General features: G+C 40.2%; 1 protein-coding gene across 1 annotated transcript in view; it reads left to right on the top strand.

Moving 5' to 3' along the window:
- The window catches only part of SPTBN5 (spectrin beta, non-erythrocytic 5), a 94,156-nt gene that overhangs the window by 38,599 nt on the left and 42,311 nt on the right, over window positions 1-13,246 (top strand). The window contains exons 33-34 of the mRNA XM_061462355.1: window positions 1,942-2,145; window positions 3,377-3,526. Coding sequence (XP_061318339.1) covers window positions 1,942-2,145; window positions 3,377-3,526 — 354 coding nt within the window. The remainder of the gene's footprint in view (window positions 1-1,941; window positions 2,146-3,376; window positions 3,527-13,246) is intronic.

The following is a 13,246-nucleotide window of genomic DNA, read 5'->3' as shown; positions in this document are numbered from 1 at the left end:
AGTAGCTCTAAGGTTGGTTAGAGCAGCTTTGCTGCAGAACATCCCCCCCATTGCTGAATGTAATTGTACACAGAGTAAGCAGTGAAACAAAAACAAAGCAGCTTGCCATTAACTGAGGATTCTAGAGGTGTATCTCCTTGAATCCCATCAAGTACACTCTTAGTCTGATTGAATAGCAGTTGGCCCTAACTGACAGCACACAGTAACAGCAGAGGGCTCCAAATCCTCCAAGTCCGTCGAGGAAAAGGAATTTAGGCTCCAAATATTTCTGAATGATCTGAGGTTCTTGTTCTGAAGTTTGTACTAGGATCTGCATGGTCTTGGACAGGCTCTGCTTAGGAGTTTCCCTCAGACTGATACCTAGTCTTAAATATGCTGGCAGTGGCAGTACAATAACCTCTCATTGGCTCTTGACTTAGTCCACCACATTAGAATCCTGAGATTTATGGATTTTTTCCTAGCGCTTAGCTTAAAATCTCGAGGATTCTTAGACATTTGCAGGGCCAAATGCAGTGTTAGTGTCTACAGTGACATCCAGCTATGTGTGAATTAGTTCTGCAAATTAAAATGATGCCAACACATGTGCACTATGTAAGCCCCTTTAAAGGGACCATGGTCTTTTTAAAGAATCATTTCATAGCTCTGTTCACTATCTTTAAGAAAAGAGTATCTTGGCTTTAAAATCTAAATCCCTAGCTTGATTAATTTCAATTTTGTGGTGCTTTTCTGAAAATACTTCTTCCAGCTGAACTGTTCACAAGCCAGATTTGAGCTGTGCAAAAATTTCGTGATATAGGTAAAAATCCCTGGGTGAAATGGAACAAGCAAGAAGCTATTTCCATTACAGAGTTTCCTTCAGCAGAACAGCCAGCAATCATTCACAAAATTTTTCGTTCTCTACAGTAAAAGAACTTTTTTGTTCATCTCTTAGTATACATAACAGCCTTCTAAAATACACTTAAAACCTAAAAGACCATTCACCACCTCAGAATTGAATAAACTAACCCAAACAGGATCAAACTATACCAAAATCCAATTAATCTCCAGTACAGTCCTTTGCAGTCCTATTTTTTACCAACTCACAAATAAGAGCAAAACACCTATTACAGATTTAAATGAGAGGCCTAAAGTAAGTGGACTGGTGAAGTTACAGAATCAAATGCAGAAAAAGTCATACAGAAAATGTCAAACTGGTTTTCTTTGCACAAGTTTCCTCACTCACAGTAAAAAATACTTTCAGAGATTCAGTTTAGAATTTTCACGCTTACAATTGCCTAAGCTGAATGCTTCAGACGTTTTAAGGTATTGTAAATACCTTTGTTGTTTCATCAGATTTTGAAAGTAAACTTGCATTACATCTTTATTCCTCCCAGCACTGTGTTTCTGTGCAGATCTATCTCAGTCATAGAGTTACACAAATAAAGAGCTGAATCTTGCAGGTTCTGATATGCTTAAGAACTTTTTTCTGACCTGTGATTTGCCCTTTTTCTACCTCTTATTAGGGTATGTCTGTTTTTCACTTGGAAACTCTCATTTTAGAATATGCATACAACGTAAGTTTTGAATAGACTTGTATTAGCTAAAGTTAAGTCACAGAGAATTTATCTCCTGTGAAGGAATACACCAGAAAACACTTAAAGAATAATGGATTAAAGGGCAATAAATGGTACCATGTTGTCATCAATGTGATACAATATTGATTGATTATGCTTATGGTATAACAAAACATATTTGATTTAACGCATATATAATATATAGAAATTCCTGTAGTCATGCTATCCAGCCTTGCTAAAATTCATAGAAGTACTCCAAGCCCTAGTGAAATATTTTCTTTCTTATCTGTGATTTTATTACCTATTTTCCACTTAAAGTTAAATGGTTGGCCTGTGACTTTCCTGCCTGATAATCTAACCTCAACTTTCACATTTTCTTGGGTTCCAGGTGTGGGACTATTTCTTATGGACAGCAGAAATAATAAGGGAAATGAGAGCCAAGGAGACTATTCGGGACATATCTACCAGCAGCCTGAGACTTACCCAGCATCAGCAGCTACTGGCAGAGATTGAAGCACGAGAAGAGAAGTATAGTCACATTGTACAGCTAGGACAGTCACTCTTGCAAGATAAAGAAACAGGATCAAAAGAGGTAATTGAAACTTATTTGAGTTCAGGCACACACAGTCACCTACCCACCACGAGTGTAACTATCATTCTATACTATATCACACTGTGTGCATACGAATGCGTGCATGCACTCACACATTATCCATATGCATGACCTACATTTGCCTCAGTGTGCTGCCCAGCTTGGACACAAAAATATCTATTCCATTTCCCACCTCAGCAGTAGATGAGTGCTGGCATCTCCTGAGGGTCTCCTCTAGCAAAGCTGAGCTTATTTGAGAAGTTCTCTGTGTTCTGAACAATGAAGATAATTCTGTCCACTTCCCAAACTGGGTTGTCACACAAATACTTTGCTTCACGTTACAGTGCTATATCCATACCAGACCAGGCTGAGTAAAAACCTGCCAAAGAATAGAGGCACTCAATTGTATGAGAGAGTTTAAAAATTAATTGAAACCTTTTCTGCAGTAATTAATTATGCTGGTATGGTTTAATTCCCCAGAAATGAGAGATGGAAATCAAGTTGTCAATTTACTCAAGTTAAACAGCTTCTAAAACTCTCACAGCATTATTTCTTTCTCAGTACCTCTAGTTTACTTCTCCCCTGACAATTCATTAACATCTCTTGAATATCTTCATAAAACTGCAGAGTTCATGCAAATTACTCTCCCATCTGACCAAGCTAGTTCTTGAAAATTGTTGAATGTTGCAATGTATTACTATAGTAACTAGAAATCTTCCTAACTGTAAATCCCTTTGCCAGTAGAAAAAAGTAAGAAAAAATAATTTACAGATAGCCTGTGGATATACAAAGTTTGGAAGCTGAAATTAAACAAAGTCTAACATTGAGGCATGTATTCACTCTCAAGGAGAATATACTATGTTGTAAACTTATTTAAGTATCTGTCCTATGCTAATTAGAAGTGCTATAATTGCACTGTTATTACTGAAGATAATGAAGAATTAGGATTTGTTTCCAGAAGATACACCTGAGAAACAGTTATCTTCCTTTGCCCTTGGCTTGGACTGCCACGTAAGCTGTAAGAAGCACCCCTCCATTCCTGAAATGAGGCACCTCTGATTATGTCTCTGCCCAAATATAAGTGCAAGAGCTTGTACTTTTTCCTGTTGTATACTTTTTTTGCAATTTAAGTATCTTATCCACTACTCCACTTCATCCTTTTTCCTCACACCTTACCCTGGTGCATGGGGTATAAAGACTGACACGAGTTTTTATTGGAAATTGTGTTCAGATTCAGCAGAAGCTACAAGCTGTGTTGGAAGAGAAGGAGAACGTGTATAATGAATGGAAACAGAAGAAGGAGTGGCTGGAGAAAATACACCAAGAACAAATGTTCTACAAGGACTGGGATAACCTGGACATGCTCCTGAACTCACAGGAGGTCAGTGAATTGTAAACTTGAAATAAGCAGTTAAACTCTTAAGGCATTTGAACTCTTTCAGCTAAAAGGGACACTACTGTTCGCCTACAACTTAAAATCCTTGGTTCTATGTATAGGCAAGACGCTGTTTTTATCGTTGTTATCTGCGTTGTGGTAACACTTGGGGAATGTATAACTGTAAAAGGCCCTCCCTTTCTTATGGGCCTAGGTGTGGAACCAGAAAGAAAAAGCTCATCCTTGCCTGAAAGATAGTTCATTGCAAATAAACATAAGAGCTAACAGATGAGTCACAACCGAAGAAGGAGACAATACGTCTGTATCAATCCACTTTACAAAGAGATCTCCGCTTACCAATTGTTTAACCATAGACAAATTGTTTTGTAGGCTTCAGAGAGAAGGGAAATTGTAAAGAGGGTTTGAAGGAAGACAGAGAGGTTGCTTTGCAGGTGTTGCCGGAAATCTCACCCCAGGCTGAGGGTTAGTGCTGGGGAAATGCATCTAGTGGAAAACGGATCTTGGCAGTGTGAGTTAATCCAGGAAAAGTAGCTAACTTCTCAGTTCTGCAAGGTAGTTGATAGCAGTGTGGAGAACTCCTTGTGAACACATGTGAAAGAATTCAATTGTAAGGAATATCAGTTTCTGTTTGATGCAGCAGAGAAAGATGAGCTAGTGACAAAATTCCTCTCACGAAAAGAGAGGGCTGTTACGGTTAATGCAAAGAGATAGAAAGATATTCTTGTTATTACATTTTGCAGCTCTTGAAATGGATTTTTTTTTTATTTCACCAATATTAAATTATGTTTTGTCTTTCTTACGCTTTCCTGGATTTGTGGAACTATTTAAAAACGTTCCAGCTTGAGGTCTGACATTTGCTATTACAAAACTGAGTACAGAATTCAGATGTCTTTTCCAGTCACTCTGCAAATTCATGGGTTGGTAGGCTGCTGTAACTGTGCTGAGACTTGGCACGCAAACCACATCAATGGACTGAAGGCTGCCAAGCTGAAGGATTGAAGCAAAGCTAAAGGAGGTTGTACCTCTGGATTGTTTCTTATTAAGGAAAAATCTTAATTCTCCAAGACCACTGGCAACATAATATAATGTCTCTTGGTTTGTGTTGAGCTCTGTTTTCCACCAGTGCTTTGCCACTGGCACTAAATCTTTTGGAAAACTGACCCTGAGCTGTGCCATGTAGTGATACTTAACCCTTTGGAACACATGGGCTTGGAGCCTTCTGCTACTCGTTCCTTGAAGGAAATGCAGATCTTCATAATTCCCTACGATTTTCCCTGCATTTTGAGTTTGTGCCAAAGGATGAAACTAAGAGAGTTTCACCTAAGCTCAGGTTTCTGGAGTAAGATATTACGTAAGTCTGCCCATTAAAAAAACTTTATTTGTTGCTTAGTTAGCAAATGGCACAATTTGCATTATACCTATCTCAGCTCCCTATGAAGCAGTAATACATTATTGCTAAGCTCCTGCATGGGCAGCAACATCAGGGGAAATGTAAACTACAAAATTTTGGCCACTGTGTTCTTTCTCTTTGCATGAAATGGAGATCAGCCAACATGCAGAGGCACTGTGACCACAGTATCTGCTTTGTATATACCTCAGAGGTAGATGCATAGGAAGTTACTATGGTTTAGTGTTCCTTCTTGCCCCTCAGTCATGTGTCCTGGTTGCAAAAGACTATATTACTCTTACATGAAAGGGATTGCAGCTGGTATTTTTGGTTATGCTCAAGCACATTCTGTATGAGTAAACTGTGCTTCATATTACTTATTTATACAAATGAATTTTCCATTGCCATATGCTGAGAGGTAGACTGCCACAAAAGGGGTGGGTGTTCATCACAGACTGGGTAAATTCTCTTGGTAAGATCAGTCACGGTGCCCACCTCCTGCCACAAGTTTGTTCAGCCAAAGCAAAGCCTGAGAATGAAGACTGTAACCTTAAGGACCACGAAGGCCAGTTCTGTTATCAGAATCTTTGTCTTGTAGTATCTTCTCTATGAACTTCTCAGTTGTTCTCACAGAAGATGAATAGTAAAGCATGGATACTTGGCTGTTCCTCCCATCACTCCTTGACATTTTATGGTCAGGGAGAATGACAATAATAAGGAGAGGGGAACAACGGCAAGTTGTTCTCATCTGTGCAGGTACAGAGAATGGAGCAGCCACAGTTACCATATGCCCTTATGGTCCTTCCACCATGCTCTGCCTCTGATTTTCCTTCTGTTTCTCATTTTTGCTTATGTTTAATCCCTAGAATATCACTATTGCTTGAAGAACTGTTTTTTCTGTGAAACATCTGTGCATGTAAGGAATTACAGTTACAAGCTCACAGAGTTACTGTTATAAAGGAGAAAAGTAGGTCACAATGGTGCAGTGACCAAGTACCTACCTGCAGTATACCAGGGGAATTACAGAATACCACAGGTTTTGAAATTAGTAATCTGGGTATCACAGTCTGCCATCTGTATCCTCCTTCACTGACACAGTCCCTACCATCTCCAACATGCCACAATGCCTGGAAAAGACTGTTGTGGATTAGTGCTCAGATTTAATCTGGGAAATGTATAAGTGCTGGTAGGTGGGAAGAAGAGATGCTGGATTTGTTCATATGCAAAGATGCAAACAAATAGATCCTCGGTGGACTGTCAGCATTTAGGATGAGTTTCAACTCTCACTATGGATGCGCCAATTTTGGCCACTAACGTGAACAGCTTTCCTTTCAGGAATTACTAGCTTTCCTCCATCATAATAATACATGCTTGTGTTGTCCATTCTTGTCATCTTGGTTTTATCACACAGCTGACACTGAGCAGAAGTGCCATGAAGAAAAGGCAGCTACCCAGGAGCATCAGTTTACCTTGGAGCTAAAATGTTGGTGAAAGCGCATCTCAGCTGTACTCACAAATTCCAATTCTACCTGCTCATTTTGAATCATACTTTGCTATCTTTAAGACAGTTTTACTGGTTTGAGAACTAGAAATATTGGCAATCATGGTCATCTCAAGAGCAGTATCAGTTCACAGTGAGTATACAGAGTTGCAAGTTTAGGCTCTTATGCTGCTGAGAAGACAGAGACTAAATGTGTTTACATGCAAATTAAGCCATATGTTTGAAGAATTTATGTGAGGAAATCAATAAAGAGAACAAATCATTGCAAGAGGAGGCTCATTTGCTGCTCATGAAAGAACAGGAAGGATTTCACTTTCTACTGGATTCTAGTCTTTTCTTAATATGTGAATTAAATGCATCAGCCTGGCCCTGAATAGAAGCAGCAACATTGTTCTGATTCTCTATAGCTGGAATTCCTATATTTCCAGGATATCCCTTTTTAATTTTGTCCTCTCAAGTGTGTTCATTCTTCAAAGGGGTTATTGCTGTGCTGCAGGGCTCCCATCTAAATGAAGGAGAAATAGCAAGAACTGCAAAGCTGTCTTTTGCAGCTGCCACCGTCTGCCTTATGGGTCAGTATATGCTATTTGACAATGAACTGAGGTTCTTTAGTCAATATCTGTATTTTATTTCTCTGCTTTTGAAGAATATATTTCTTTTGGATGGAGCTGTGTTACTACTATACAGAGTTAAAATGTGGCTGCTAGTGACGCAGACTGTGCTCCCTAGGGAGATAGACAGGCTGGTAAGAAAACAGTCCATTCAAACGCGTTCAAAAAGTATTCGGCCAAGGCATCAACTGAAGAATCTCAAACCACTTTCTCAGTGGGAATTTTGCCATTTGTTGCTTTCAGAAAGGACAAAAGCGAACACACATTCAAAAATGATTCCTATCAGGTAAACAAATATAAGCAATCTTTCCACCCCTGTGTTTCTTCTGACTTCTGTGTTTGAGGCAAAGTGCAGTTACGTTCATCTCACTTTGCACATCTGCAAAATATGTGTGAGAAAGCAGCTTCTGCCATCCTGTAATTTTTATCCTGTTTTCCCTGAAATCCTTATGCCTTAGAGCAAGTCTCCCGCAGCACAAGGAACACGGGAAGAAAGAAGGCAACAGAGGAGCATTTTAAACTAAGAACTACTGCTGAGAAGTGCTCTCTCATTTGCTGTCTGTGCCAGTGTGGCAGGTTTGACTTTATGCCAGCATCTTATATTACATTCCAAGTTACTTAAGCCTTCAAAGGATTTCTGCAGAATTTAGTTTCGGATTGTTGTATGCTAAAGAAAATAGAGCACATGTGGAGAAAATTAGGCAAACATCTATCTTTTTAATTTTTTTCTTATTATGAATTTGGTTGTACCAGTGCATGGAACTGTTGTAGGAAACTCTCCCAAGACCCGTGAACTGAGATCTTGCCATTCGGAGTGCAGACAAGCAGCAGATGAAAACAAGAAAGAAAGAATAAACTCCTTTTTGCTGTGAGCAGCAGCAGTGCTCAGCACGCTCTGCTCTGTTCTAACCTTCTCACGGCAGCAGATGCATTGCTCAGGTTTGCTGCTTTCCTTTTTTCACACATGAAATAACAGCGAGTTCGCAGGCTGCCTCTGGCAGGCGTTTCTGGCTCCCTCCTACTCTGTCTGCAGCTCACTGTCAGAACACTCTGGGAGCAGAGCCTCATGCTCAGTAATTTATCTTGCTGCCCATCCCACATTCGTATCACTTTGCAGACGTGACAGGCGGTGGTGGCAATAGTAGAAGAGCTGTGCTTTTTTATTTTGAATGTGGATATGTTTTTTAGGGTTTTTTTTCAGTTTTTTTTTTTCCTGGAGAATGTTGATTCATCTCTCATTCCTTTGCTTCAGAGGAAGAATGGAAATTTCCAGTGCCAAAGGAAAAAGGATTAGGAGTTGGTTTTAAAAACAGGGGGAAAGGCGAGCTTCTGTGGCTTTGATTTTTGCCTCGTTTAGGACTAAGCTTCAGAATGTCATGCAGGGACCATCACTGCAAACTTTCATCTGCAACCTATGTCTCCACTGTGGAAGTGATGCTGTCTTCCAGCAGAATTATCCCACCTCCTTCTTTTGAATCTGCCGTGCGGGACAGGCCTTTTCAAAAGATGCAGGAATCAGCATGGCATCCTGCCGCTGGTCAAGCAGTTGCAGAGATTGCTCCAGGAAATGCCAACTCAACACCAAGCAGTCTGTCTTCTGGAGCTTACTGTTCAAAGCTAGATGTCGTCCTGGCACACACAGACCGGAGTAAAGGGTTTGGGAGCACTAGTCACTGTGTCAGTCCTTCTGATGAGACACCCAGGTGTTCTGGTCCTCCCGGGGATCCACGGGGCCATGGATATGAGGGCTCTGGCACTCAGTCAACATCTGCATCCTACAAGCAGCATTCAGGAAGAGAAAAAGGCGTTCATCATGTTTATCCTGACAAAAATGAACCCTTGAAGCTTGCTGTATCTTTGCCTTCTGATGTCCTTTCCTGCAAATCTCCGTCAAGCTGGACATCACGCCTAGACGTTGATCTGTCTGCTATTCCAGCTGTCTCTACACTCTGCAGCAAAGATCTGCATGCATCCCTAGAACCTTGCGATTCTCTGCCATCCCAACATGGCTGTAGCCAGTGCAATGTCAAAATGCCAGACCTCCATACTTCAATGAAGCTCTACATTTCAACTTGCAGCTTGACAATAAAGCCTTTTCGAGCAGACTCCCATGGAAGCAGTCATGCCCATTCAAGTCTGTTCATGTCGCAACTAGAGAAGGTTCCTGAAACTCCAGCTGGTCTTCCAACAGGACCCCAGAAACTAAAACAAGGCTTCCCTTCAGGTGGATCTCCAGACCTTCAAATCACAAGATTCCATGTGACTTCCTCTAAGTATCCTGGCCTTCCCCAGCAGACTGTCTCCAGAGATATATGGCTGTCCCCAGCTGTGCTGACTGGAAGAGAACATTCAGCTAGTGGGAATAAGGTCACAGGCAAGAATTTAAATCCAGAGCTGATTATCTTTCAGAACCACCCTTCATCTAGGCCAGAGTTTAGAAGGACTCCGTGTGATGGCCTAACACCTGCTCACCACAAGGTTTCCAAAATCACCCTGATACTTGCTACTCCTTGGACTGCTATGCCTATCCAGGTAGTAAGAGAATTTAGAAGAAGCCCAAGTTCAACAATCCTTATCAAAACACATGATGCAGATATAGCTGGTCCACCCTTTCACCCTGTGGAGATTGGGGCTGGCCTCTCTCTATCAGTGAATCCAGTTTGCTGCTCGGGATTGCTTTCTAGCCATTGGGCAAGATCTGGTTTGAGACCTTCCCAGGAGCCATGCACTCTAAGAAGTGTATGCCCTGACAACCTTTTGACAGACATACCAGCTCATAGCATGTCTTCAACTAACATAGACACAGAAGGTGCATGGTGTCCATCTATAGCTGTCAACATCGCATCCTTTGGATCTGGGAGGAGAGTGGTGAAGATTTCCATTCCATTCTAGGAACATTTGCAAACAGAAGTTCTAATCTGTGTTAATCAAGCCATGTGGATTTCTTTTTGCATGCTTCCTGCCATGTTCCCATTTGCTAGAGGTGTTTTATGGGACAATGGGAAAGCCACTTGTGTTCAGCTGTCACTGAGGCTGTAGCTACAGCTTGGTCCAACCAAAATGAAACTGAGCATTCTGATCTGATTGAGCACTTTGCAATGTTTCATTTTAATCATTACAGTACTATTGTCATCTTGACATGCTCAATGCTATGCATGTGCTTACAGGTTTTGCATAAGTGGGCCATAGTGCCCCGCACTTTGAAGGCTCAAGACTTCAGAGCCAAGAACTGATTTTCTTCTCTGCTAGTTGATCTGGGACCTGGTACAAATCCTCAACGTAGTTTTTCTTGTTTTCTGTTTCACTGTTTCACATTTTCTTACTTGTCAGATTATGCTGTATTTCTAAATGGTTAACTCCTAGTTTTGTAACTTTTACAAGTAATACTTGTTTTCAAAACCCAAAATACTTCAGTGTGTAGGAGCAAATCACTTTTTTTCCCCCCTTAGAAAAAGAGAGGTCCCACCCTTTCCTGAGGGAAATGAAGGGAATTTAGTGTCCATAGCATGTCAAGTTTGGGTATTCCAGCAAAGTTTCTAGCAATGAAACTATGGGGAGGTTAGGAGGAATTTAGTCTGCCTTCAGATAAATGTTTCATAAGTAAATATTTTAATGATGATGTTGTATGACATAGGATTCTGGCCTAACACCTACTACTTTATAGGGGTTAAGCATGCAAATTTTGAAGAAGAAAGTGGTAGGTGGGAGGCAGAGATCGTAGCAATAACACTGACTTCTCTGTGTTATTCCCATATGCATTTCCAATATCAGATCATTATATTCTTATGCTGGTGGGACAGAATGCAGTGGGAGGCGGGAAGGGCATTTTAAATACATTTAACATTAGAATTTCACACCTAGATTGAGAGATCAGAGGCCAATAATGTGATAACAGTATGATAGAAAAGGTGATCTGTTTTAGGGTTTTTTGTATATAAACAACTTCAGTGTGTTTTATTCCTCTTATGGTTATAGTATCATACCTTGTTATAACTTTTACTGAAATGAAGCATAGTGCAGTGTATTTGTAAACTGTATATAATCACGATGTTAATCACATTTGTTTACTAAGTGTAAATATTAATTCATTAATCCTTTTTTATATTTAGTTTTATTAGACTTAAGTCAAATCAAACCTTGTTATCTGGGCAAGAGTCTGGACTTAATTGCATGTTTTAAGTGAAGGCATTTGAAACTGGTAGTAATTCTGGCTTTTTGTACATGTTTAAGACTGAAAGATTTTCAGTGGAGTTCCTGCAATCTCAGCAGCAAGTCAAGGGCAGGCAGAGAGGGGCAAAACACATGGAGTTTGATACACTGTGAAGAGCAGAAGCAGAACGGGGTGGATTTGCACAAATACTTAAAATAGTTTTTCTTCTAGAGAAATAAGAATGATGCTTCTTGGAGACTAATTTCTTTTGGGGCTGTGTCAGCTTCCAGTGTGTATAAATGTGAAGTTCTGGTATCCAGAGAGCCTAGTTATCCTAATGACTAAAATGTTTCATTCAGTATTTTTCCAAAAGCTGGAGCTGACCCGTGCTGTCACATAAGTGTGTATATGGTACTGTTTTATTTAAAATTAACATTTTTTTATTGGACTTTGCATTAAGTTCTGCGTTACCTTGTATCTGAAAGATCTTATGGCAGTGTGGCTAAATCTACACAATGAGCTCAGAAATAGTGAAAAAGTAGGGTTAAAACTTCCATTTCTCTGCTTTGCATTGTTAATAACTTGGCTATTTGTTACACGCTCCATTTCAAATTTCATAAGGGCCAAGTCCATTTTGTGGTTTAAGCATCCTTGCAAGCCTTCATTTAAAAACGAGTCCCTTAAATAGCAAGTGGTCAAATCTATGGTGCTTTTTTGTGCCTAAGCCAAATTTCTAATGACGCACTGTGATTCATAACAGAAACAAATGTGAAAGAAAGTTTCTACCTGCTGTGTGCAGTGGGAGACCCTGGTAGATTACCTGAGCAGAGCTATGCAGCATTCAGTATTTGAATTTAACACGTCTTATTCAAAGCAGGGGTTTGGGGACCTGTCTAAAAAGATGCCAAGAAGTGATGTAATTGGCCACAGGCCAGCATCTTGGCATAGCAGCCAGTTTCCATTCTGCTTTCAGATTGGTATAACAAATGTTTAAATGAAAAGAATGTTGTGGTTCTGATTCTAGCAATTGCTGTCATAAGATTTCTGTTCAAAAGACAAATGGAAAGTTTTCATCTCACTAGCCCTCCGAGTAGCACTGTTGATGCTACTGGGGCTCCTTTCTTCTAGTGCATTGCCATTGCCTTGCCTGTATCGTACACAGCCAGTTTTCTTCTGCACCAATTTTCTTTCTCAGTATTAAAACCTTACTTCTCAAGAGCATTTGCACAAGCTTCTTCTTGGAGGACCTGGTCCAAAGCTTTCAGAAATCAGGAGGACGTTTTCCCAGTGCTATAGTAGTTGAAGGAGCACAGCTTTGAATGCTCAGTGTTATTTGTGTGTAGTGATCTTCAGTGGGAGCAAGGCACTGAGCACTCCAGTGGCAGCTGCTTATGACTCACTATCCCACACATGCTCTCAGATGTCTCTGTTCTCTTCTTCCAAAGAAAGAAACTATCTTTACCAGTATATGTCCCTTGCCTTTTTCTTCCACCACAGATATATGAGCAAGCAAATTAATGGCTGATCGTTTCTTCAGGTATCACAAAGCTTGCAGGTTCACTACTAACAGTTACTCAACAAAGGTCCAGGAGATAAATCTTTTTTGACGAAAAGTGGTAGATATTCCACAAAATATGACAGAGAAGCTGCAGTGCTTTTAAAACAGCATCTAAAACACCAAAATAGAGATGCAGCATGTGGATGTATGTTTGTGTACCCTGAACAGGAGTGAGTGAGATTCAGCTGATAACTTTCTATTTCAGTTAGTAACAGCAGTGTAAATATGGATGGTAATCATTAGCAGTTTAACAAAGCATTAGAGTAGACAGACCTGGAGCCCACATATGTGGGCATCTTCCTTCACAAGAGCAAATCAAATCCAAAAACACTCAAAAAAAAAATTATAATCTGTCAAATTTCATACACTTGATGAGGAGGATGGATCAGAGGATTGAAGTGTGAATGATAGGGTATCTGTCATGCTGTGGGTTGTATTTAACATACAGAGGCATTAATGTTAATGTATTTCTTTAGGCATCCTGGTGATTTATGGGCC

Source organism: Pezoporus flaviventris, unplaced genomic scaffold (genome assembly GCF_033815535.1).
Source record: "Pezoporus flaviventris isolate CSIRO_AGI_PZ_B2104156 unplaced genomic scaffold, CSIRO_AGI_Pfla_v1 ptg000035l, whole genome shotgun sequence".
NCBI classification, from domain to species: domain Eukaryota; kingdom Metazoa; phylum Chordata; class Aves; order Psittaciformes; family Psittacidae; genus Pezoporus; species Pezoporus flaviventris.
Note: the sequence above shows the minus strand (reverse complement) of the source record. Positions and strands in the feature narration are given on the sequence as shown.